The sequence below is a fragment of the Tursiops truncatus genome, chromosome 11, assembly GCF_011762595.2.
Source record: "Tursiops truncatus isolate mTurTru1 chromosome 11, mTurTru1.mat.Y, whole genome shotgun sequence".
Classification (NCBI taxonomy): Eukaryota; Metazoa; Chordata; class Mammalia; order Artiodactyla; family Delphinidae; genus Tursiops; species Tursiops truncatus.
The window spans coordinates 95603367-95626688 of record NC_047044.1 but is presented as its reverse complement, the minus strand read 5'-3'; the positions used below and the strand labels follow the sequence as shown (position 1 = coordinate 95626688).

General features: G+C 39.8%; 1 protein-coding gene across 4 annotated transcripts in view; it reads right to left on the bottom strand.

Moving 5' to 3' along the window:
* Positions 1-202: 202 nt before the first annotated feature.
* The window catches only part of CD163 (CD163 molecule), a 34875-nt gene continuing 11755 nt past the window's right edge, over positions 203-23322 (bottom strand). Inside the window, exons 7-17 of one of the 4 annotated variants that reach the window (XM_033867064.2) lie at positions 17334-17648; positions 16922-17236; positions 16456-16548; positions 16063-16377; positions 14397-14717; positions 6482-6790; positions 6088-6123; positions 5777-5884; positions 4442-4537; positions 3299-3434; positions 203-437 (exon numbers count right to left, since the gene is read on the bottom strand). In XM_033867064.2, the coding sequence (XP_033722955.1) occupies positions 3418-3434; positions 4442-4537; positions 5777-5884; positions 6088-6123; positions 6482-6790; positions 14397-14717; positions 16063-16377; positions 16456-16548; positions 16922-17236; positions 17334-17648 (1925 nt within the window). In that variant the 3' untranslated portion in view covers positions 203-437; positions 3299-3417. The remainder of the gene's footprint in view (positions 438-3298; positions 3435-4441; positions 4538-5776; positions 5885-6087; positions 6124-6481; positions 6791-14396; positions 14718-16062; positions 16378-16455; positions 16549-16921; positions 17237-17333; positions 17649-23322) is intronic. The other 3 variants (XM_033867063.2, XM_019926027.3, XM_033867066.2) reach the window with 3 other exon arrangements.

Genomic DNA, 23322 nt, shown 5'->3' with positions numbered 1-23322 from the left:
TTAACTTTCCCTTCATTAAAAAAGTATAGGAAAAATAAGTTTGATTTGGTAATAAGAAGAAAATTATTATTTAAACCAAACTAGAAAAAGATACATGCAAATGAAAACACTGTCAAATAAAAATACATATTTATAAAATCCTAAAAAAGTCAGAAAGCCCATTCAGAAATTCATAAAATCAAGAACAAGAAGTAAAGACAAATTCAAATCAGCAATATTCCTTTTTATTTATTTATTAAAAGGGTATTCCTTTTAATACCCTTGAAAGTCTTGCATACAATTTTTAGTAGTCACATTCACCAATTTAATTTTTAGAAATTCATCAGCGGTCTTTGGAATACTAGGAGACAAAGGACTGTACTGTAATCTTCAGTATACAGGTAGATTCTTGCTCATTCAATAGTCCAGGTCTTCATCAAGGTATCTTAAATGCTGAACTAAAGACATAAATAGAAAAAGTGTTACTTTTCTCTTCATATGCACATGCTAGAAGAATTACATTATAATGTAATATAATGTATTACATTACATCTGTCCCTCGGTCTCTTTCTCTCTCTTTCTCTCGCTCTCACAGACACACACACACACACACACACACACATGCTCTCTCACTCACATATATTAAAAATCATACTACTTTCCTGAACAGAAAACTTAAATGCAAAGGTTTTCAAACTTCAGTGTGCATAAGAATTCTTTCTATTCCAGAGAACTACAGTGGAGAAATGCCATGTTTAAAAGCACCCCCATGTGATTCTGAAGCAGTGGCTCAGTAGTGATTACTCTTTAAGGAAAAGGTAGTTTAATCATCATTTATTACATCAGAATAATATTCATATAGTTGAGATTATCAATCAAAACTACTCAATGCTCTGTGGTGACCTAAATGGGAAGGAAATCCAAAAAAGAGGGGATATATGTATATGTATAGCTGATTCACTTTGCTGTACAGTAGAAACTAACATAACATTGTAAAGCAACTATACTCCAATAAAACTTTTTTAAAAAGTCATTCACAGTCCTTAGTTTACAATCTGTTAGAATTTTTTAATGTTTCTTTACATGTATACACAGGATAATTTTATAGATGTAAATATTATGTTTAATTGTATTCAATAACATGAACACAAAATTGGAATCATATTATTAAATTTTGTGCATGTTTTTTCCTTTCTTAGTTGGCTGCACTATAATTTTTCCAGCCACGACCCCACTGATTGGCATTCATTTTGTTTCCAGCTTTTGGGCAGTACTAACAAGGCTGCAAAAAGGAACCCTTGTATATTTGTTCTTACATACTAATAGCTTTATCTGTAAGGAAGAAATTTTTAGGGGTAGAATTATTGGATCAAAGGATCTGTGAAGTATTTTTTTTAAAATTAATAGAAGTTTCCAAATTGCTTTCTCCAAAGGCTACCACACTTCTCATTTCCAACAGCAATGTTTGAAATTACATTTTTCTCTGTATTCCCACCAACAAGAAATATTGGTGCTGTTTTAAATTTTTGTTTGTCTGATTTATATAAAGCAATATCTCATTGTTAATCATAATTTGAATTTCCCAGACATACTGTGAACCTGAGCATTTTAAAAATATTTAGTAGTCATTTAGAATTCATTTTTTGTGAACCGTTTTTCATAACTTTGCCCAATTATTTATTAGATGTTGTCTTTGTCTTAACAATTGGTTTTATGTATATATATATATATTATAATACTATATATGTTTTGTATACATATATTAACACTTTATCCTGTATACAATTTATAACAGCTCTGTGTGTATGTGTATATAAATATATTACACTTTACATTTATATACTTTTAAGAATTCCGAATTTTTTCTGTCTCAATCTGTATTTCTCATATGTCATGTAAAATATCCCTACAAAAAACCCCATACTTTTGCCATATATCATTTCCAAATGTGTAGTCCTCCCAAAATCGCTTTAAAAAATAGAAAACGTGGGGCTTCCCTGGTGGCACAGTTGGTTAAGAACCCACCTGCCAATGCAGGGGACACGGGTTCGAGCCCTGGTCCAGGAAGATCCCACATGCTGTGGAGCAACTAAGCCCGTGCACCACAACTACTGAGCCTGCGCTCTAGAGCCTGAGAGCCACAACTACTGAGCCCGTGTGCCACAACTACTGAAGCCCGTGCACCTAGAGCCCGTGCTCGGCAACGAGAGAAGACACCGCAGTGAGAAGCCTGCTCACCGCAATGAAGAGTAGCCCCCGCTCACCGCAGCTAGAGAAAGCCTGCGCGCAGCAACAAAGACCCAGTGCAACCAAAAATAAATAATAAATAAATTAATTTAAAAAAATAGAAGATGTACCTACTAACTCATTTCACCATCTTTTATTTTTGATGTATACCTTAAATTTTTTGCCTTATTCACTTTTTTTGTTACACGTTCCTCATGAAAGCAAATTATAAAATGCAAATCTGATCCTATCTTGCCCCAGCTTTATCTTCCAAAGCCCACCATCTCCCCAACAGTCCCTAAAATAAAGTATGAACATGAAATACAACAGATAAGACCATTTGTCATTGGGCTTTACCCAGCCTTCCCCGCCTAGCTTCTCATCACTCCCCTCCCTCCACATAGCCTCTCCACACTCCCACACAAAGACTGTGAGATCTTTCGTTAAACAATCATGTCATTGTCAATAGCATCTTTTATATCTGTATCTTCAGTGCTCAGGCCACCACTTGTCATCACCAATATGTTCAATATTTTTTTTAACATAATATATTTTTGAATGAAAAACTTACTGTTCCCCAAAGGTGTGATTCTCTTCTATGCCACATTTTGTACATGCTATGTCCTTTCCCTAGAATGGTCTATCTTTCAGTCATGTGATGTTTATCTTGAACATCACATCTTCACAATCTCTCCAAACTGTCTCCAAACTGTCAAGCTTTCTATACTCCTATAGTATCTTATACTATCTTTACCCTAGCAGGCATTATGCAACTGTAGATATGTCTTATCTCTTTTCTGAAATGACTCATTATATCTTTAGAAAAGTTATTTATATTTACTTACCCAGCTTCTCCTTAGCAACATGATGTACAATTGCTATTGCTTAAAATATATGTAACTAAGGGATGGACAAGAGTCATATTTATAAAAAGTTGTTGCATATTCTGAGTATGGATATACATACAAACATAAACATATATATGGAAATACATGTGTATATACATTCTTTCTTTCTTTTTAATACCAGAGGTGTTCTCAATTCTCAAAAGGAATCTGTTTTGAACAATGATGAATAAATTCTTCTCACCCACCTCACTGGGTTATAATTCTCATTTTCCTTTTCATTGTACCTCAGAGTGGTCTCCTTCTTTCATCCAGAAATAGGAAGAGATTTAGACACAGAAATTAGTCCAGCATCATTAAAACCATCTTACTCATTGGAATTTTCTGAAAAGAAGAAAATAATTACTGGGAAATAAATCAGACCTCCCCTCAAGTGCCTTAGAAGCTCTTTGTGACCACCTAGAGGGGTGGGATAGGGAGGGTGGGAGGGAGACGCAAGAGGGAGGAGATATGGGGATATATATATATATATATATATATATATATATATATATATATAGCTGATTCACTTTGTTATACAGCAGAAACTAACACATGATCGTAAAGCAGCTGTACTCCAATAAAGACGTTAAAAACAAAACAAAACAATGTTCACAATTAGGAAGACAAACAGTGTGATTTAAGAGGCACAGAAAGTCTTTCCTACGCCTTATATATATTTCCCTGCGTTAGTTTTGGCAAATACCAAATCCCTTGGATTGAAGAAGTGAGGCAGGTCCCTCTCAGAAGGTAAGGACTATTGAGAAGGCACTGAGCCTTCATAGAGGAAGTGGCTATTGCGGTATTTCTTACAACCCAGGAGAGTTACGCTTCCTAGAGGTAGAATTGGTGCTAAATAGAAGTCAGAGGACAAAGAAAGACTTATTATGCAATGGGAAATAAGGCTAGTCCTGTGCATAAGGATGGCTTCTGATGGGATGAAGATATAGAAAGTTTAAACTTTTAGAAAAATATAATAAATACGTTAGAGAAAGGAAAGTAGCAGGGAGTGGGAATGGAAGAAACTATGAAAGAGATATGAAAAGTTTAACTTTTAGAAGATTAATTTCTGTTTTAATAAAAAGAGGTCCAAGTCATAATATTCTACCACATGGTTCCTCTGTCAGAAATAATCATGGACCTCTTAGCCAGAGGTCTCCTCTTGACTACAGTTTTTATGTTCTCTAAGAATAATTTTTAGTTCATTCCTGCTTTTCTTCCTTTTGTACATCACAGACTTCCTATTATGTCTGAGATTTCTTTCCACTACTATGTAAAGTAGAATGCCTCAGCTTCGACTGCAGCTACTGGTCTGAACCCCAGGGCTACAGACCCTCAAAGAACTCACAGACCTGAGGAATACTGTAGGTCCAGATCATCTGCCTTCAGGCAAGGATTCATCTCCCGGTATTGAATTTGGTGGACTGAATTCTCTCCTCTTGAGGAAACTGGCAACAGAGGTTGTAGTTTAGGGATCAGAGGGCCATAATAAAACTTTCCTTCCCTATGTGTGCTTTTTCCCAGCAGTGCAAACACAGCTAATCGTGACCCATGCCCTAGTCTTGTTTCCATTCCATTCTACTACCAAGCTTTACCCTCACGATGCCACAAACTCAAATGTAATAGGGTGAGGCTAAACTGGGTCTCCAGTTGCCATCTTATAACAACCCAGTTTCTTCCCCCAAGGCAGCCAGCAGTCTTCTGTAATTCACTGGAGATTTATCTAGCATCTTTATAACAGTTATCCTTTCCCTTTCACTCTCACTATAAAGTCCTTTTCATCTTTCGTCTCAACAATTTCAAAATCCTATCCTTGTCAGTAACGTGGTTTTCTTTCAACCCCTCAGACATCCCATTGCCAAACAGAACTTTGTAAGAGCCTGCCTGACTACTTCGCTCCCCTACACTATACTCTTTAATGACTATTAACCTTACTGGGCAACACAGAACTTCATTACTTGTTTCCTCCCTCTTCTTCAGCCTTAACAGGAGCTTCTCTCCTTGAACTCAACTTTTACTTCTCCCCAAAACAATAAACGTTCCATCCTTTAGGCTTCTCTACACTTGTACATTTTTTTCTCTTTCCCTGGAATGCACTTTACCCAGTTCTTTGATCTCTATCTTCAAAATTTGTCTCAAAACTTCCTAGAAGCCTCCAATACTCTCCTTCCCCTTTCAGTAAATTATTCTCTGTGCCCCTTTGCTCCTTATTCGTAATACTGTACAATAATACATTGCAATTTATTTGTTTACATATATATCTCTTCCACTAGACTGGAAATTCCACGAAGACAAAAACACTTGATTATCTGAGTCTGAACCATCTTCAGAACCTAGCACATTTCTTGATGGGACAGTGAAATCAGTAATAAGTATATAGTAGGAGCAAATAAATGTTTGGGCAATAAAGGGGTCATCCTGAACCGTACAAGCATACTCATTCTAAACTATCAATTCTATAATGTCCCAATTATACATGTGGATAATGTATAGCAATCATCAGTACAAGCAGTGCCCCTTTTCTTCTCTGAATTCTTGTTCCCTCTGTTGGGAAACTGCTTAGATCTCTACTAGGTTTCTTCTTTCTGGCCATTTGATACCTGAATCTCATTTTTTTTTTGGTTTGATTATCCCAAGAAACTTCTTATCCCATAGAAACGTTAGAGACAACATAATGTGGCTCAGACCTGTAAGCCGCTGTCTCTGTCTTTGCTTCTGAATCCACAAGAGGAGTACGGTGAGAGAGACGAACAGAATGGCCCCAAGGATCCCAAATGCAACAACGGATGAGTGACCTGGGCACAGGTAAACATCACAAGAGGTAATGACGTCGTAGCTAAACGACCTGGGTCACCAGTTACTATCCCTCTCTTAAGTCAGATACAGGATTGCTGAAGTATATTTCAAACCCTCAGAACTTCTGACCCCAAGTATCTTAATAAGAGGGATTCTGAACAATGCAGACAATTAGCCCCATGCTCATAATCCCCTTGGATACCTGTGGCATTTAGTGATCCTTCGTTCTTTGCAATTTCTGTAGGAGAAAAGAGGAGAGACTCAGTTCTGGGAGTAACATATGGAACCACTACGTCTGTTTCCTGTCTGAGGCTTTAGCCTCTCAACCAAGAAAATTACTCCTTCCCACCCAAAACTAGAGGTGCCTAGTTTTTCATCTCTCTGCACACAGATACATGTAAGTTATGTGCTTGTCCTCGGTGAAGGCCAATGTATCACAACACGTGTTTTCATCATTCTTCAGACTGAAACATACATGATTCTTTCCCCACTAGATCCCTGGGTTGGTCCTTCCAGGCCTTCCATAATGCACTTCACGGCCCACCCTCTCTCTGTTGCCAGAGATTCCAAGCTCAGTCCAGACTCCCTGCACTCACCTGAGCACTTCACAGAAGCGTCCTCCTTGTGGCCACAGTCACTGTGGCCCCAGGACAGGGCAGGACAATCCCACAGGGAGGACTCATTCCCCTTGCACTTCACTTCATTGAGCCATATGGGCCCCGTCCCCTGGCCAAACGCCGCCTCTTTTCCTGCCTCCAAAGCTAAGCCACAGCCCAGCTGTTGACACACCACCTGAGCATCGTCAAGGTCCCAGGAGTCATCACATACTGTGCCCCAGGAACCTCCGTGCCAGACCTCCACACGTCCAGAACAATTAGTGGTTCCTTCCTGAAGTCTTATTTTGTCTGAAAAGCCAGAGAGAGACACCTAGATCATTTCTGAGAAGATAAAACTCCCAGGAGGTCACAGGGGAAAAGAGAGATTTGAAATTCTTTTAAAAATCTCTGTTTTAGTAAGCTGGGATGAAGTAAGAGAGTGGCATGGACATATATACACTACCAAATGTAAAATAGATAGCTAGTGGGAAGCAGCTGCATAGCACAGGGAGATCAGCTCGGTGCTCTGTGACCACCTAGAGGGGTGGGATAGGGAGGGTGGGAGGGAGACGCAAGAGGGAGGAGATATGGGAACATATGTATATGTATAACTGATTCACTTTGTTATACAGCAGCAACTAACACACCATTGTAAAGCAATTATACTCCAATAAAGGAGAGAACTTCAAGATGGCGGAGGAGTAAGACATGGAGATCACCTTCTTCCCCACAGACACATCAGAAATATATCTACATGTGGAACAACTCCTACAGAACACCTATCGAATGCAAGCAGAAGACCTCAGACTTCCCAAAAGGCAAGAAACTCCCCATGTACCTGGGTAGGGCAAAAGAAAAAAGAATAAACAGAGGCAAAAGAATAGGGACAGGACCTGCACCTCTGGGAGGGAGCTGTGAAGGAGGAAAGGTTTCCACACACTAGGAAGCCCCTTCACTGGTGGAGACGGGGGGTGGGCAGGGGAAGCTTCGGAGCCGCGGAGGAGAGCGCGGCAACAGGAGTGCGGAGGGCAAAGCTGCGAGATTCCCGCACAGAGGATCGGTGCCGACCGGCACTCACCAGCCCGAGAGGCTTGTCTGCTCACCCGCCGGGACGGGCGGGGCTGGGAGCTGAGGCTTGGGCTTCGGAAGTCAGATTCCAGGGAGAGGACTGGGGTTGGCTGCATGAACACAGCCTGAAGTGGGTTAGTGCGCCACAGCTAGCCGGGAGGGAGTACAGGAAAAAGTCTGGACCTTCCTAAAAGGCAAGAGACCATTGTTTCGGGGTGCGTGAGGAGAGGGCATTCAGAGCACCGCCTAAACAAGCTCCAGAGATGGGTGTGAGACGCAGCTATCAGCACAGACACCAGAGACGGGCATGAGACGCTAAGGCTGCTGCTGCCGCCACCAAGAAGCCTGTGTGCGAGCACAGGTCACTGTCCACATCCCCCTTCCGGGGAGCCTGTGCAGCCCGCCACTGCCAGGGTCCCGGGATCCAGGGACAACTTCCCCAGGAGAACACACGGCGCACCTCAGGCTGGTGCAACATCACACTGGCCTCTGCCGCCGCAGGCTCGCCCCGCACTCCGTGCCCCTCCCTCCCCCCGGCCTGAGTGAGCCAGAGCCCCCGAATCAGCTGCTACTTTAACTCCGTCCTGTCTGAGCAAAGAACAGACGCCTTCAGATGACCTAAACACAGAGGTGGGTCCTAATCCAAAGCTGAACCCCAGGAGCTGTGCAAACAAAGAAGAGAAAGGGAAATTTTCTCCCAGAAGCCTCAGGAGCAGTGGATTAAAACTCCACAATCAACTTGATGTACCCTGCATCTCTGGAATACTTGAATAGACAAGGAATCATCCCAAAATAGAGGCGGTGGACTTTGGGAGCAACTGTAGATTTGGGGTTTGCTTTCTGCATCTAATCTGTTTCTGGTTTTATGTTTACCTTAGTTTAGTATTTAGAGTTTATTATCATTGGTAGATCTGTTTATTGATTTGGTTGCTCTCTTCCTTTTTCTTTGTGTATAGATATACATTGCTTTTTCCTTTTTCTCTTTTTGTGAGTGTGTATGTGTATGCTTCTTTGTGTGATTTTATCTGTATAGCTTTACTTTTACCATTTGTCCTAGGGTTCTGCTTTCTGTCTTTTTTGTTTGTTTTTAGTATAGTTTTTAGTACTTGTCATCAGTGGCGGATTTCTTTATTGGTTTGGTTGCTCTCTTCTTTCTTTCTTTCATGATTATAATTTTTAATGATATTTTATTTATTTTAATAACTTTAATTTATTTTATTATTTTTTTCTTTCTTTCTTCTTTTTCTCCCTTTTCATCTGAGCCGTGTGGAGGACAGGCCCTCGGTGCTCCAGCCAGGAGTCAGGCCTGTGCCTATGAGGTGGGAGAGCTGAGTTCAGGACATGGTCCACCAGAGATCTCTCAGCTCCATGTAATATCAAACAGTGAAAGCTCTCCCAGAGATCTCCATCTCAACACTAAGACCCAGCTCCGCTCAACGACCAGCAAGCTACAAGGTTGGACACCCTATGCCAAAGAACTGGCAAGACAGGAACACAACCCCACCCATTAGCAGAGAGGCTGCCTAAAATCAGAATAAGATTGCAGACACCCTAAAACACACCACCGGATGTGGTCCTGCCCACCAGAAAGGCAAGATCCAGCCTCATCCACCAGAACACAGACACCAGTTCCCTCCACCAGGAAGCCTACATAATCCACTGAAACAACCTTACCCACTGGGGGCAGACACCACAAAAAACGGGAACTACGAACCTGTAGCCTGCAAAAAGGAGACCTAAAACACAGTAAGTTAAGCAAAATGAGAAGACAGAGAAATACACAGTAGATGAAGGAGCAACGTAAAAACCCACCAGACCAAACAAATGAAGAGGAAATAGGTGGTCTACCTGAAAAAGAATTCAGAATAATGATAGTAAAGATGATCCAAAATCTTGGCAATAGAATGGAGAAAATACAAGAAACGTTTAACAAGGACGTAGAACAACTAAAGAGCAAACAAACAATGATGAAGAACACAATAAATGAAACTAAAAATTCTCTAGAAGGAATCAATAGCAGAATAACTGAGGCAGAAGAACAGATAAGTGACCTGGAAGATAAAATAGTGGAAATTAACTACTGCAGAGCAGAATAAGGAAAAAAGAATGAAAAGAATTGAGGACAGTCTCAGAGACCTCGGGAACAACATTAAATGCACCAACATATGAATTATAGGCGTCCCAGAGAAAGAAGAGAAAATATTTGTAGAGACTATAGTTGAAAACTTCCCTAATATGGGAAAGGAAACAATCAAGTCCAGGAAGCACAGAGAGTCCCATACAAGATAAATCCAAGGAGAAACATGACAAGACTCATATTAATCAAACTATCAACAATTAAATACAAAGAAAAAATATTAAAAGCAGCAAGGGAAAAACAACAAATAACATACAAGGGAATCCCCATAAGGTTAACAGCTGATCTTTCAGCAGAAACTCTGCAAGCCAGAAGGGCGTGGCAGGACATATTTAAAGTGATGAAAGGGAAAAACCTACAACCAACGTTACTCTACCAAGCAAGGATCTTATTCAGATTTGACAGAGAAATTAAAACCCTTACAGATAAGCAAAAGCTAAGAGAATTCAGCACCACCAAACCAGCTTTACAACAAATGCTAAGGAAACTTCTCTAGGCAGGAAACACAAGAGAAGGAAAAGACCTATAATACCAAACCCAAATCAATTAAGAAAATGGTAATAGAAATGTACATATTGATAACTATCTTAAATGTAAATGGATTAAATGCTGCAACCAAAAGACATAGACTGGCTGAATGGATACAAAAACAAGACCCATACATATGCTGTCTACAAGAGGCCCACTTCAGACCTAGGGACACATACAGACTGAAATTGAGGGGATGGAAAAAGATATTCCATGCAAATGAAAATCAAAAGAAAGCTGGAGTAAATTCTCATATCAGACAAAATAGACTTTGAAATAAAGACTATTACAAGAGACAAAGAAGGACACTATATAATGATCAAGGGATCAATCCAAGAAGAAGATATAACAATTGTAAATATTTATGCACCCAACATAGGAGTACCTCAATACATAAGGCAAATGCTAACAGCTATAAAAGGGGAAATCGACAGTAACACAATAATAGTAGGGGCCTTTAACACGCCACTTTCACCAATGGACAGATCATCCAAAATGAAAATAAATAAGGAAACACAAGCTTTAAATGATACATTAAACAAGATGGACTTAATTGATATTTATAGGACATTCCATCCAAAAACAACAGGATACACTCTCTTCTCAAGTGCTCATGTAACATTCTTCAGGATAGATCATATCTTGGGACACAAATCAAGCCCTGGTAAATTTAAGAAAATTGAAATCGTATCAAGTATCTTTTCTGACCAAAACGCTATGAGAGGGCTTCCCTGGTGGCACAGTGGTTGAGAGTCTGCCTGCCAATGCAGGGGACACGGGTTCGTGGCCCGGTCTGGGAAGATCCCACATGCCACGGAGAGGCTGGGCCCGTGAGCCATGGCTGCTGAGCCTGTGCGTCCGGAGCCTGTGCTCCGCAGTGGGAGAGGCCACAACAGTGAGAGGCCTGCATATTGCAAACAAAACAAAACAAAACAAAAACAAAAACCTCAACAAAATACTAGCAAACGGAATCCAACAGCACATTAAAAGGATCATACACGATGATCAAGGGGGTTTATCCGAGGAAAGCAAGGATTCTTCAATATACACAAAACAATCAACATGATACACCATATTAACAAACTGAAGGATAAAAACCATATGGTAATCTCAATAGATGCAGAAAAAGCTTTTGACAAAATTCAACACCCATTTATGATAAAAACCCTTCAGAAAGTAGGCAAAGAGGGAACTTACCTCAACATAATAAAGGTCATATATGACAAAACCACAGCCAACATCGTTCTCAATGGTGAAAAACTGAAACCATTTCCACTAAGATCAGGAACAAGACAAGGTTGCCCACTCTCACCACTATTATTCAACATAGTTTTGGAAATTTTAGCCACAGCAATCAGAGAAGAAAAAGAAATAAAAGGAATCTGAATCAGAAAAGAATAAGTAAAGCTGTCACTGTTTGCAGATGACATGATACTATACATAGAGAATCCTAAACATGCTACCAGAAAACTACTAGAGCTAATCAATGAATTTGGAAAAGTAGCAGGATACAAAATTAATGCACAGAAATCTCTTGTATTCCTATACACTAATGATGAAAAATCTGAAAGTGAAATTAAGAAAACACTCCCATTTACCAATGCAAGAAAAAGAATAAAATACCTAGGAATAAACCTACCTAAGGAGACAAAAGACCTGTATGCAGAAAACTATAAGACACTGATGAAAGAAATTAAAGATGATACATATAGGTGGAGAGATATACCATGTTATTGGATTGGAAAAATCAACATTGTGAAAATGACTATACTACCCAAAGCAGTGTACAGATTCAATGCAATCCCTATCAAACTACCACTGGCATTTTTCACAGAAGTAGAACAAAAAATTTCACAATATGTATGGAAACACAAAAGACCCCGAAGAGCCAAAGCAATCTTGAGAAAGAAATATGGAGCTGGAGGAATCAGGCTCTCTGACTTCAGACTATACTACAAAGCTACAGTAATCAAGACACTATGGTACTGGCACAAAAACAGAAATATAGATCAATGGAACAGGACAGAAAGCCCAGAGATAAACCCACGCATATATGGTCACCTTATTTTTGATAAAGGAGGCAAGAATATACAATGGAGAAAAGACAACCTCTTCAATAAGTGGTGCTGGGAAAACTGGACAGCTACATGTAAAATAATGAAATTAGAACAGTCCCTAACACCACACACAAAAATAAACTCGAAATGGATTAAAATTTACAAATTTTACAAGCAAAATTTACAAGCAGCTCATGCAGCTCAATATCAAAAAAACAAACAACCCAATCCAAAAATGGGCAGAAGACCTAAATAGACATTTCTCCAAAGAAGATATACAGATGGCCAACAAACACATGAAAGAATGCTCAACTTCACTAATCATTAGGGAAATGCAAATCAAAACTACAATGAGGTATCACCTCACACCAGTTAGAATGGCCATCATCAAAAAATCTAGAAACAATAAATGCTGGAGCAGGTGTGGAGAAAAGGGAACCCTCTTGCACTGTTGGTGGGAATGTAAACTGATACAGTCACTATGGAGAACAGTATGGAGGTTCCTTAAAAACTAAAAATAGAACTACCATATGACCCAGCAATCCCACTACTTGGCATATACCCTGAGAAAACCATAATTCAAAAAGAGTCATGTACTACAATGTTCATTGCAGTTATATTTACAATAGCCAGGATGTGGAAGCAACCTAAGTGTCCATTGACAGATGAATGGATAAAGAAGATGCGGCACATGTATACAATGGAATATTACTCAGCCATAAAAAGAAACGAAATTGAACTATTTGTAGTGAGATGGTTGGACCTAGAGTCTGTCCTACAGAGTGAGGTAAGTCAGAAGGAGAAAAACAAATACCATATGCTAACACATATAAGTGGAATAAAAAAATAAAATGGTTCTGAAGAACCTAGGGGCAGGACAGGAATAAAGACACAGATGTAGAGAATGGACTTTAGGACACAGGGAGGGGGAAGTGTATGCTGGGTAGAAGTGAGAGAGTGTCATGGACATATATACACTACCAAATGTAAAATAGATAGCTAGTGGGAAGCAGCTGCATAGCACAGGGAGATCAGCTTGGTGCTTTGTGTCCACCTAGAGGGGTGGGATAGGGAGGGTGGGAGGGAGACGCAAGAGGGAGGAGATATGGGGATATATGTATATGTATAGCTGATGCACTTTGTTATAAAGCAGAAACTAACACACCATTGTAAAGCAATTATACTCCAATAAAGATGTTTAAAAATAAAAGGATTATGATATAAAAAAATATGTTTTAAAACTTTGCTTATTTAATGTGTATTTTAAATTTTACTTTTTTTTTTCTTTTTCTTTTTTGAGGTACGCGGGCCTCTCACTTTTGTGGCCTCTCCCATTGCGGAGCACAGGCTCCGGACGTGCAGGCTCAGCGGCCATGGCTCACGGGCCCAGCCACTCCGCGGCATGTGGGATCTTCCCGGACCGGGGCACGAACCCGTGTCCCCTGCATCGGCAGGCGGACTCTCAACCACTGCGCCACCAGGGAAGCCCTAAATTTTACATTTTTACAAAATTCATCTTTTATGAAAGTATATGTCCCTCCAGCAAACTGGGTGTATTTCGTCCTGGACATAAGAATATTAGTGTGACACGTGAAACTAACACAGCATTGTAAGTCAACTATACTCCAATAAAATTTTTTAAAAAAGAATGTTAGTGTGACTTAGGAAATGTCAAATAGATAAAGTTAACATTGTAAATATATAATGTTAAATTCTCTCAAACTGCCAGGTAGATAGAAATCTTCTTCCAGCTTAAAAAGGTGTAGAATGGGAAAATAATTCAGGATTGATCTTTCTGACTGCTTTATATTAAGTGTAACGAGATACTATTTGAAAGAAAAATGGGGCGATTCAATAGTCAAATGCTGAATTACATATTCTCTTCTCCTCATTTGTTCACAGAGATAGCAACTGAATAAAATTTTGAGAAGACCGTCAGAGTATGATAGTTTTTGGGGAAATGATCACTGATCCTGAGTACCTACAGGCCAACTTAAATACAACCCATTACATTATCCAGGTAGAATAAGGATTAACCAAAGTTTACTCATTCTTGCTTAGTTAGATCAGAAGATGCTAGTGGAGCTACAGAATGGAAGTTTCATACTGTCCAACGGATACTCACTGGCACACGAGATCCAGGTCTCCTCTGAGGGGCTGGCCAGTCTCTTCTTCCATGGAGATGATGGGCACTGCCATAAGGTGTCAGGCCCTTTAGGACACTGAACATTGTCCACCCACATGTGTCCGGACATCGTCTTGTCTGAAGATGCAGGGATGATGCTCCCTTTGTCCGCACAGCCCAGCTGCCTGCATACCACTCCCACCGTGGCTGCAGACATGTTACTCTTGCCAACGCTGCCCCAAACTCCATTGTAAAAAACTTCCAGGTGTCCTGCACAGGTCTCTCTGCTGGTTTCACTGATGAGTCTCAGAGACATGAACTCTGGGGTGAGATAGAGAGTTAGCAGTTTTAAATCTTTTCTGAAGATTCAGAGGACTCTCTCCCTTTACTCTGATGTGAAAATGGATTTAAAAATAGGTACGATACACTAGTAATTTCATTACTAGTAATTCTTTAGAAACTTCTGGATGATTTGGTAGATTTTGTTAAAGTATAGTATTTGTTCTATAAATATTTCTGGTTTTCTAGTCTTGGATTTTGTAATTAGAGACCTCTTTAGAATGCCAACAGTGATTCTAAGTTGACTTCTAAACCTTAATCAAAGGCTCAGAGCCTTTTATGAATTACATAGTTTGGATTTTTTTTCTCCCTAAATTACTGTACTTTTAGCTTTCTAACCCTATTCTGTTCATTTTTGGGCAGTTGTCCTTGATAGTTAAAATTTATTGAGATACTCAGCCACTAAAACCAATGTTTTATATACATTTCCTTAAAATGAAATATTTCCCTCTCTGACACTTCACAGTTTTGTTGTGTATGTCCTCTTACCAGATTTACGTCACTGAATGTGATCGATAGCAAAATCTCTTCTGGCGTACAGAATTTGTCACTTCCCTAAGTCAGAGCACTCTTTTTTTCCCATACACTACAACTGAGTACATTTCTGTACTTCACAATGCTTTCTAAAATCTTACCATGTATACAAAACAAGAGCAGTGTCCTGTTACGGTAATTTATCTGTCATTAAAAATTACTTGGGCATGGTGATTATCTTCTTCTCTGTAGAATGTAGCACGAAATGTACTTCTGCTGCCCTTTTTTTTTTTTTTTTTTTTTTTGTGGTACGCGGGCCTCTCACTGTTGTGGCCTCTCCCGTTGCGGAGCACAGGCTCCGGACACGCAGGCTCAGTGGCCATGGCTCACGGGCCCAGCCACTCCGCGGCATGTGGGATCTTCCCGGACCGGGGCACGAACCCGTGTCCCCTGCATCGGCAGGCGGACTCTCAACCACTGTGCCACCAGGGAAGCCCCTGCTGTCCTTTTTAATCTACTTTATTAATACAGCTATCGTCAAGTGGTGCACTAAATCCTTACCCAACATCCAGCTCCACATATGTTTATAAAAGAACTTATGATTAGTTTTGCTGTCATTTTCATGATATGCAAACTCACTTCTGAAGTTTTCTCTTTCTGATATAATACTACCTTGCACATGAGGTAGCACTAATTCATCAAATCCACACTTCTGGCAGCCTGAATCTCACAAGTGTTCCCTCTGAGCCTGTATTTTAGGGAATTTGCTCAGATTAATATCCTTCACGACCCTTTGCCCCACCTCAGTCCTTTCTTATACAATTATAATCAATTGTAATTATGCAGAACTTACCTGAGCAGATAACTCCTGCATCCTCCTTATGCCTGCAGTTATGCCGCCCCCAGCCATGGGAATGGCATTGCCAAATACGAGATTCTTTTCCATTACAGTTCACCTCATCCAGCCAGATGGGCCCCGTTCCTTCCCCAAAATGAGCAGAACCGATGGCATTAATGGCCCCTCCACAGCCCAGCTGTTTGCACACCACGTGGGCATCATTCAGGTCCCAGCTGTCATCACAGATGGTGCCCCAGGAGCCCTCATGATAGATCTCTATTCTCCCAGCACAACGCCCGCTTCCGTTTACCAGGCGAAGTTGACCACTCCCTGCAAAGAGAAAATAAAATATAAATGCATTTCTAAGGATTCTGAGATCATTTTCATAGACTGGTCACTGATTCTTACCTATGCAGGGAACACCACTTTCTTCTGAAAAAAGAGAGCTTGTTGGGTCCGAGGATGATAAATTGCACGGGGGTAGCGTCTGACTCTGGTTTCCTGCAAACACCAAACGTCATCAGTCACAAGAGATACAAAAAGTTGGGGTGAGGAAAGGAGGTCAGCTGGAGTGTTAAATAGGTGAGCTAGGACAAACATAGCTTTAGAGAAAGGTGGATGGGTCAACCAGGCTGGGAATGAGTCAGGTACTCTGAGAAGGCACATGGTTAAGCACTAAATAATGATGAGGCCCATGAAAATTAAGTTTACTTTCCCTCTAAAAAGATAAATGAAGTTAATATTCTGGCACACTTCTCATGATCCCTCAAAGCGGATCACTCCCTTTTGCTTCTGTTCTTCGCTATCGTTACGCCCTCTCTTAAGGCACACCGCCGTGGGAGAGGCTCATCGTTGGCTGCCCTTCTTCTCTTACCTGAGCAGATTACAGAGGCCACTTGCCCCAAAGAACACAGCGACGCACCCAGAGCAGTCATGGGACAATCTCCCATGTGCCGCTCAGTCCCAGTGCAGTGAAACATGTGCCTCCAGACCTGCCCGCTTCCTTTCCCAAAAGGTGCTCCTCTTGGGGTAGAAAGGGCAACTCCACATTTAAGCTGCTGGCAGAGAACATGAGCATCTTCCATGTCCCAGTGAGAGTTGCAGAGAGATCCCCATGTCCCGAGAATCTTGAGCTCCACTCTTCCCTCACAGGGGGACTTGCCATGAACCAAGCGAACTTCTGTGTATCCTGAAAGGAGACAGGGCTTTAAAAAGATGTCTGTGACTACCTAACCCTACCCTCTTCACAGTATGGGAACACGTTGAACATGTGCTCTGGGTCTCACTTGAGCAGACTACTCCAACGTCCCTGCTGTGTCTACAAGTCCCGTCTGGGCGGGGTGCTACTGGGCAGAGTGAAAGATGGGACTCGTGCCCCTCACACTGGAATTCTTCAGCCCAGATCTGTCCGTTTCCTTCTCCAAAGTGAGCTCCCCCCAGGATAGAGACGACTGTGCCGCATTGTAATTCCCTGCATAGCACGCTGGCCGCTTCCAGAGAGAAGTCAGAATCACAGACGGTGCCCCAGGTGTCGCCATGTTTCACTTCAACACGACCAGAGCAGGGAATGTCCCCTCCGACTAGTCTGGGTTCCCTGTGGGCTGAAAAATAATATTTCAGTGAGAGACAACATGATTCCAAGATTTTCCTTCATGATGAGAGTGAGGCAGGGAGTGAAAAGTGAGAAAGGGAAGCTATTCTCTCCTCTTGGCTTTTCTGCCTAGAGTTCGGCTTAGCAAATTCCAGACCTCCCCATCCTTCATTGGACCACTTCATCAGAGACAGTTCTGGAACTTTGCCTCCTGGAACCTGTAATTCCTGGAGCATGATTACTCTTTCCTTTCAGTATTTTGCCTATATTAAGCATCACATTGGAGACCACAGATAATGGGTGTCCATTCTTTCTACTTTTTAGCCCTATATGCAGTCCTTCACCCAAGCGGTCTGCCCCAACCATTTCAAATGGTTCTAGGTAAGGATTTTTAATATATCAACACTTCCTGTTTCCAAAATGAACAGCAGACCTCTTCTTCCCTGTCACACTTTACCCGAGATGCTCCTTTTCCCTGTTTTCTCCTCCTTCCTGCCTGACAGAACCTTTCGTGTGTTCCCCAACCAAAGTTCTATCCTCCTTTCTCATCTTCTCAATGGACATCTTCTCTTAACTGCCAATAAATATGTTTTCATCTATACATTTCTCTTTAAATTTATATGTATAAGCAGATCTACTTGGACATCTGGAACTTAAGGTGTTCAAAATGGAATGAATTATGTACTGACAAGCCCATGGTATTCCTTACTCAATTAATGGTATCCAGGACCAAATTAGAATCACCTGAAATTGGACCCCCTTTTTATCTCCCCATAAATCATGGTAATAATGATAGTAGTGAATATTAAAGTGAACACTTATCTTGTGCATATATATATATATATATATATATATGGCATTTTAGTAAGTATTTAACAAACATTATTTCATCCTTACAATTGCCTTAGGGTATAACTATTAATAACATTCCAGTTTTACAGACAAGGAAACTAAAACATAGAGAACTGTAGTAATTTGCTAAGGTCACACAGCAAATTAGTGAAGGGCCAGGATTTGAAGCCAGGCAGTATACTAGAGAGCCTAGAATCGTGATTCCCTACAATACACCGCACATGAAGAAGCCACCAGTATGTGTCAGTCCTCCAGCATACTTTTCCTCCATATTTATAGTTACTTTGATGTAATTTGTCATCATATGTCATGTAGACTTTTTATTTATTTATTTAATTTATTTATTTTTGGCTGCGTTGGGTCTTCGTTGCTGCACGCGGGCTTTTCTCTAGTTGCGGCGAGCGGGGGCTACTCTTCGTTGTGGTGCACGGGCTTCTCATTGCAGTGGCTTCTCTTGTTGCGGAGCACAGGCTCTAGGTACATGGTCTTCAGTAGTTGTGGCTCATGGGCTCTAGAGCGCAGGCTCAGTAGTTGTGGCGCACGGGCGTAGTTGCCCCGCGGCATGTGGGATCTTAGTTCCCCAACCAGGGATCGAACCCGTGTCCCCTGCATTGGCAGGCGGATTCTTAACCACTATGCCACCAGGGAAGCCCTGTCGTGTAGACTTTTGCAATAGCTTCCTAAGTGGTCTCCTAGCTTCTAAATCCTCTTTCCAATACATCTACACCATGACCATGAGTGTATTATTAAAGTTCAAATATTTTCACGTAATTTCTTTGTCTTCAAGGTAAGTCGGTGTTTCTTTACTACTTATATAATAATTTATCTTTTTAACAAATATTATTAAGAACCTACAATATTTCAGGCATTTGGATGGGCACAGAGTTCAGTCTATCAGTGAGGATAGATAATTCTAATACTACTAATAATAATCATAACCACAGTAGCTAACATGTATTGATCACTTGCTGTGTAATTCCCATGAGGGAGTAGATATTATTATTATCACCATTTTTTTCTTTTGAGGAAATTGCAGCACAGAGAGCTTTGGCAGCTTCCCCAATATCACCCATCTATTCAAATTAAGGGGGGATAATAAGCATTGTTTTCTTAGCATACTTGAAAATACTCTATGATGTCACCTGAAAAGCCTTAACATCTATTACTCTACCAATCATACTGGATACCTCAGCCTAAATGTGCTTTCTCAAGCTTCTGTACCTCTGCAGACACTTTTCTCTCTACTTATTATGTATTTCCCAACCTTATGTACCTGGGGAAAAATGACTTCTTTTCAAGGCTGCTCAGTTTCTCATTAATTGCTCTCTCCTTCAAGAACACATAATTTAGTAGAAGATACACATGTTCAAATAATAATTTGAGTCCAAAACTAGATACATATTTTAGATACAAAACTAACAAATGAAGGAGTCACCAGCTCTATTAAATCTGAACTGAGTTTGATAAAAAGATGAGGAGTTTGCCAAGTAAATAATGTGTGATACAGCATTTAAAGAATACAGTCATGAAATAGCATGATGTAATTGAGAAATTATGGATAATTTACCATGGTTGGAATTTAAAACGTAAAGAAAAGACACACCAGAAATAAAGCTGAAGAAATGGGGCTCAGGTTTTAAGGACATTCTTTGCCGGGTTGAGAGCACACTCATCAAGATAAGTGTGAGTTTCTTTTAACATATTCAGCGGTAATTCAAGTTACGTGCGAGATACAAACTATTTCCTTTAATTTATCTTAAAAGAGAGGAAAGAAAGGAAATGCATATGAAATTGGACTTTCTAAAAGGTATAAGTCTTTTAGAGATGCCTGCTGTTAGATATCACTAATTTTTACGATCCCTCAACATTACTATCAGCATGACACAGATATACTATCAGCCCTCGCCAATTTCCTAAAGTGTTCTAGATCTTACTATATTCTCTATTATAGAAGCATAAAATAACTCAGCACGCAAAAATTTCACCACTTATCCATTAAATATGTACAAAGCAAGTTCTATCCAAATTTGAGTTGAAGAACACGTTGCTTTCTAAACACAGCTAAGACTTTAAAGCAAATAATGCCTCTACAACACAAATAATACGATTCTTGAGTCAAGTCCTTGATTTAATCTTGTTGAATCATTATTTGAGCATGAAATTCCTCCAAGATATCATTAGCTAATATTCATATAATCCTATTCCACTTTTGGACAGACCTAAACCTTGGAATAAAAACAGTTTCTTAGATTGAGCCGAATTCAGCTTTCTTTTAACCTCTTGCTCTCTCATCTAGATCAATCTCGAACAAAATAAAACACAACCAGTGAAAAAACAACCTCCCCCCAACCAAAAAAAAGCAAAAACAAATAACTTTCTCTTTAATGGTGAAAACCTGTGAAGCACTTGAAAACAAGTCCCTTCTGTAAGTATCCTCTTATTTCCTTTGTCATAAAATATTTGAGTTCAGGGCAAAAGAGAAATTCTTCCACCCAGAAATGTCTTGGAGACTGTATCCTCAGCCTTTATTTCATGAATCTGCTTGTAACACATTAATCTGTACCACAGATTGGCTTCCTTATACCATTTACTCTGTGTACATGGTTAGAATATTGGTAATTTACCCCTTTAAGGGATTTTTTTTTTCCTGTTAAACCTATGAGTGCATTTTAACATAAAAGCCATTAATTGAATTTTTGTGCCTGGATTTAGCTCCTTTAATCAATAAGTTAAACTTTCCCTGACATCAGTAACTAAATCTGTATCCATTTCTTTCTGTAGAAATGAAGAAATGAAGAAATGGAGAAATGAAGAACAAATATAAGAAATAATTAATTAGAGTTACTTCCTTTCGTTTAGTAATAGATAAAATACACAATATGCTTTAAAGAAGCATTGATACATTTTCATCATTTATTCCTTTCCAGACTCTGAAGAAGTATAAATCATTCTAGTCTCAAAATTATTTTTTAGACTTTAGTAAAATAAAACACAACTCAAATGAACTATTTCTTAGGTTCAGATGTCCTCTACAGCAAATATACAGTCATCACAAACAAAATGTCCGGGATTCAAAGCAATTTTGTGGCCAAAATTCTTAGACTTCTTTGTAGCTGGCTTGTCTAAACTACGTGTCAGGGATAAATTGTTACTTTGTCTTTCTAGTCTTCCAGCTTTACTTAGTTCTGGCCCCTATCAGCCATAAAACCTTGTGCTTTATAAAAGTCTAAGAATTTGAACAGATTATGGAATTCGTAGTTTGAACTTGACAGGCACAGAGACGGTATTTCCATAATTTTTTTCCTGGAAATCTTCTGAAAGTATCAAGTAAATCAAAAAATAAAATTACAAACTCTATTTCTAGAAAAACAAGGAGAGAGCTAAAATCTAGGCCCCAAAATAAGTATTAATAGAAGAGCTTCCAAAAAGCTACAGAAATATAGTAAGAGAGTTTACAAAAGGAAGCAAAGTGCACATACGGCAGACAGCAAACAAAAATATAATTTTGTAAAGAGAGGGGCCCACCTTAAGTTGCAGATTAATGCTATGTGCGATTTCTATTATAGGCGGCTTAATAGAATCCTAAATAATTCAGAATGTGTTATCGTAAGTGAGGTACTCTAGTAATAAAATCTAAATTTTGGATGTGGTTGAATGGAATTCATGGGCAGAATATACTAATGACTCAGATATTGTAGGCCGGAAAGCTAATAAGTCATGTTATCCATGGTAAGATATTTGGACAAATGTCACCTTGAAAAGAAAACCACGTGCTTACTAAAGCCGAAAACTTTGAGAACATACTGGGAAAAGTGTAAAAAAAGAAAAGTATACTTTTATAAAGGTATAAAGAAAGAAAAATATCAGAATGTTGACATGGCATGAATCCTCCTTGCCACTTTTAACACTTGAGAGAGAGGTAAGCTCAGTCTAGAAGAAGCTAGACTGCAAGAAGAAATGGAAGGATAAATACTAATTTCGTGAGGGAGTGGCCAATAAATTAAGAGGAAGGGCCTGGTCACAGGACAGATCAAAGTACGTAATTGATTCTTTGTTGCTACCTTCACATGGCATTGGGTTAAAGCAAACAGACTAGAAGCCTACTAAGTTTGGAGAGAATTTTTTGCTCACTTTGAGGGCAGCCGACGTCGGCTAATGATTACTCAACCCTAAACGCGATCCAAGGGTCCCTAAATCAGTATCAGCAGAGAGTGGGTTGTGAAAGCTGTGCAGCCCCCGGACAGGTATACTCTCCAAACTGAACTTAGAATTGACTATGAGAAAGACGCACTAGGAAGTACTGCCCTGAGAAGAGCACCTGGGCTCATGAAGGACAGCGCGCAGAGAGCAGCTTCTCAGAGGGCAGAACCTGGTCTATCTAACTGGCTCACCAACACATTTCGTCACTTGCAGGGCAACTCATTATCCTTGTCCAGTAGCATTTGATAAATTACTGCAGAAGAACAACTCTAGGTGTTTCTTGGTGACCACAGCACCACCCAAACAGCCTTAAACTTCTTACCTATTTGACTTATTTTAAATGAGAAAAAAAATGCTTTTTTCTTTAGCCACTCAGGTGGTATTTCTTGTAGTTGCCGCTGAACTTCATACTAATTAAATAAAATAAATTAATAGGAAAATAGACAACCCCTTCTAAATTTAGAAGGAAATTATCAGACATACAAACATGCTTAGACATTCCCAAACACATGCAAAGGCCCCATAAAGGTCATAGAGTGAAATATGTTTTCAGTTGTAGCATATATTACACGACAATAAATATTATGTCATATATAATTATGACAACATAATAACGCATAATATGACTAAGC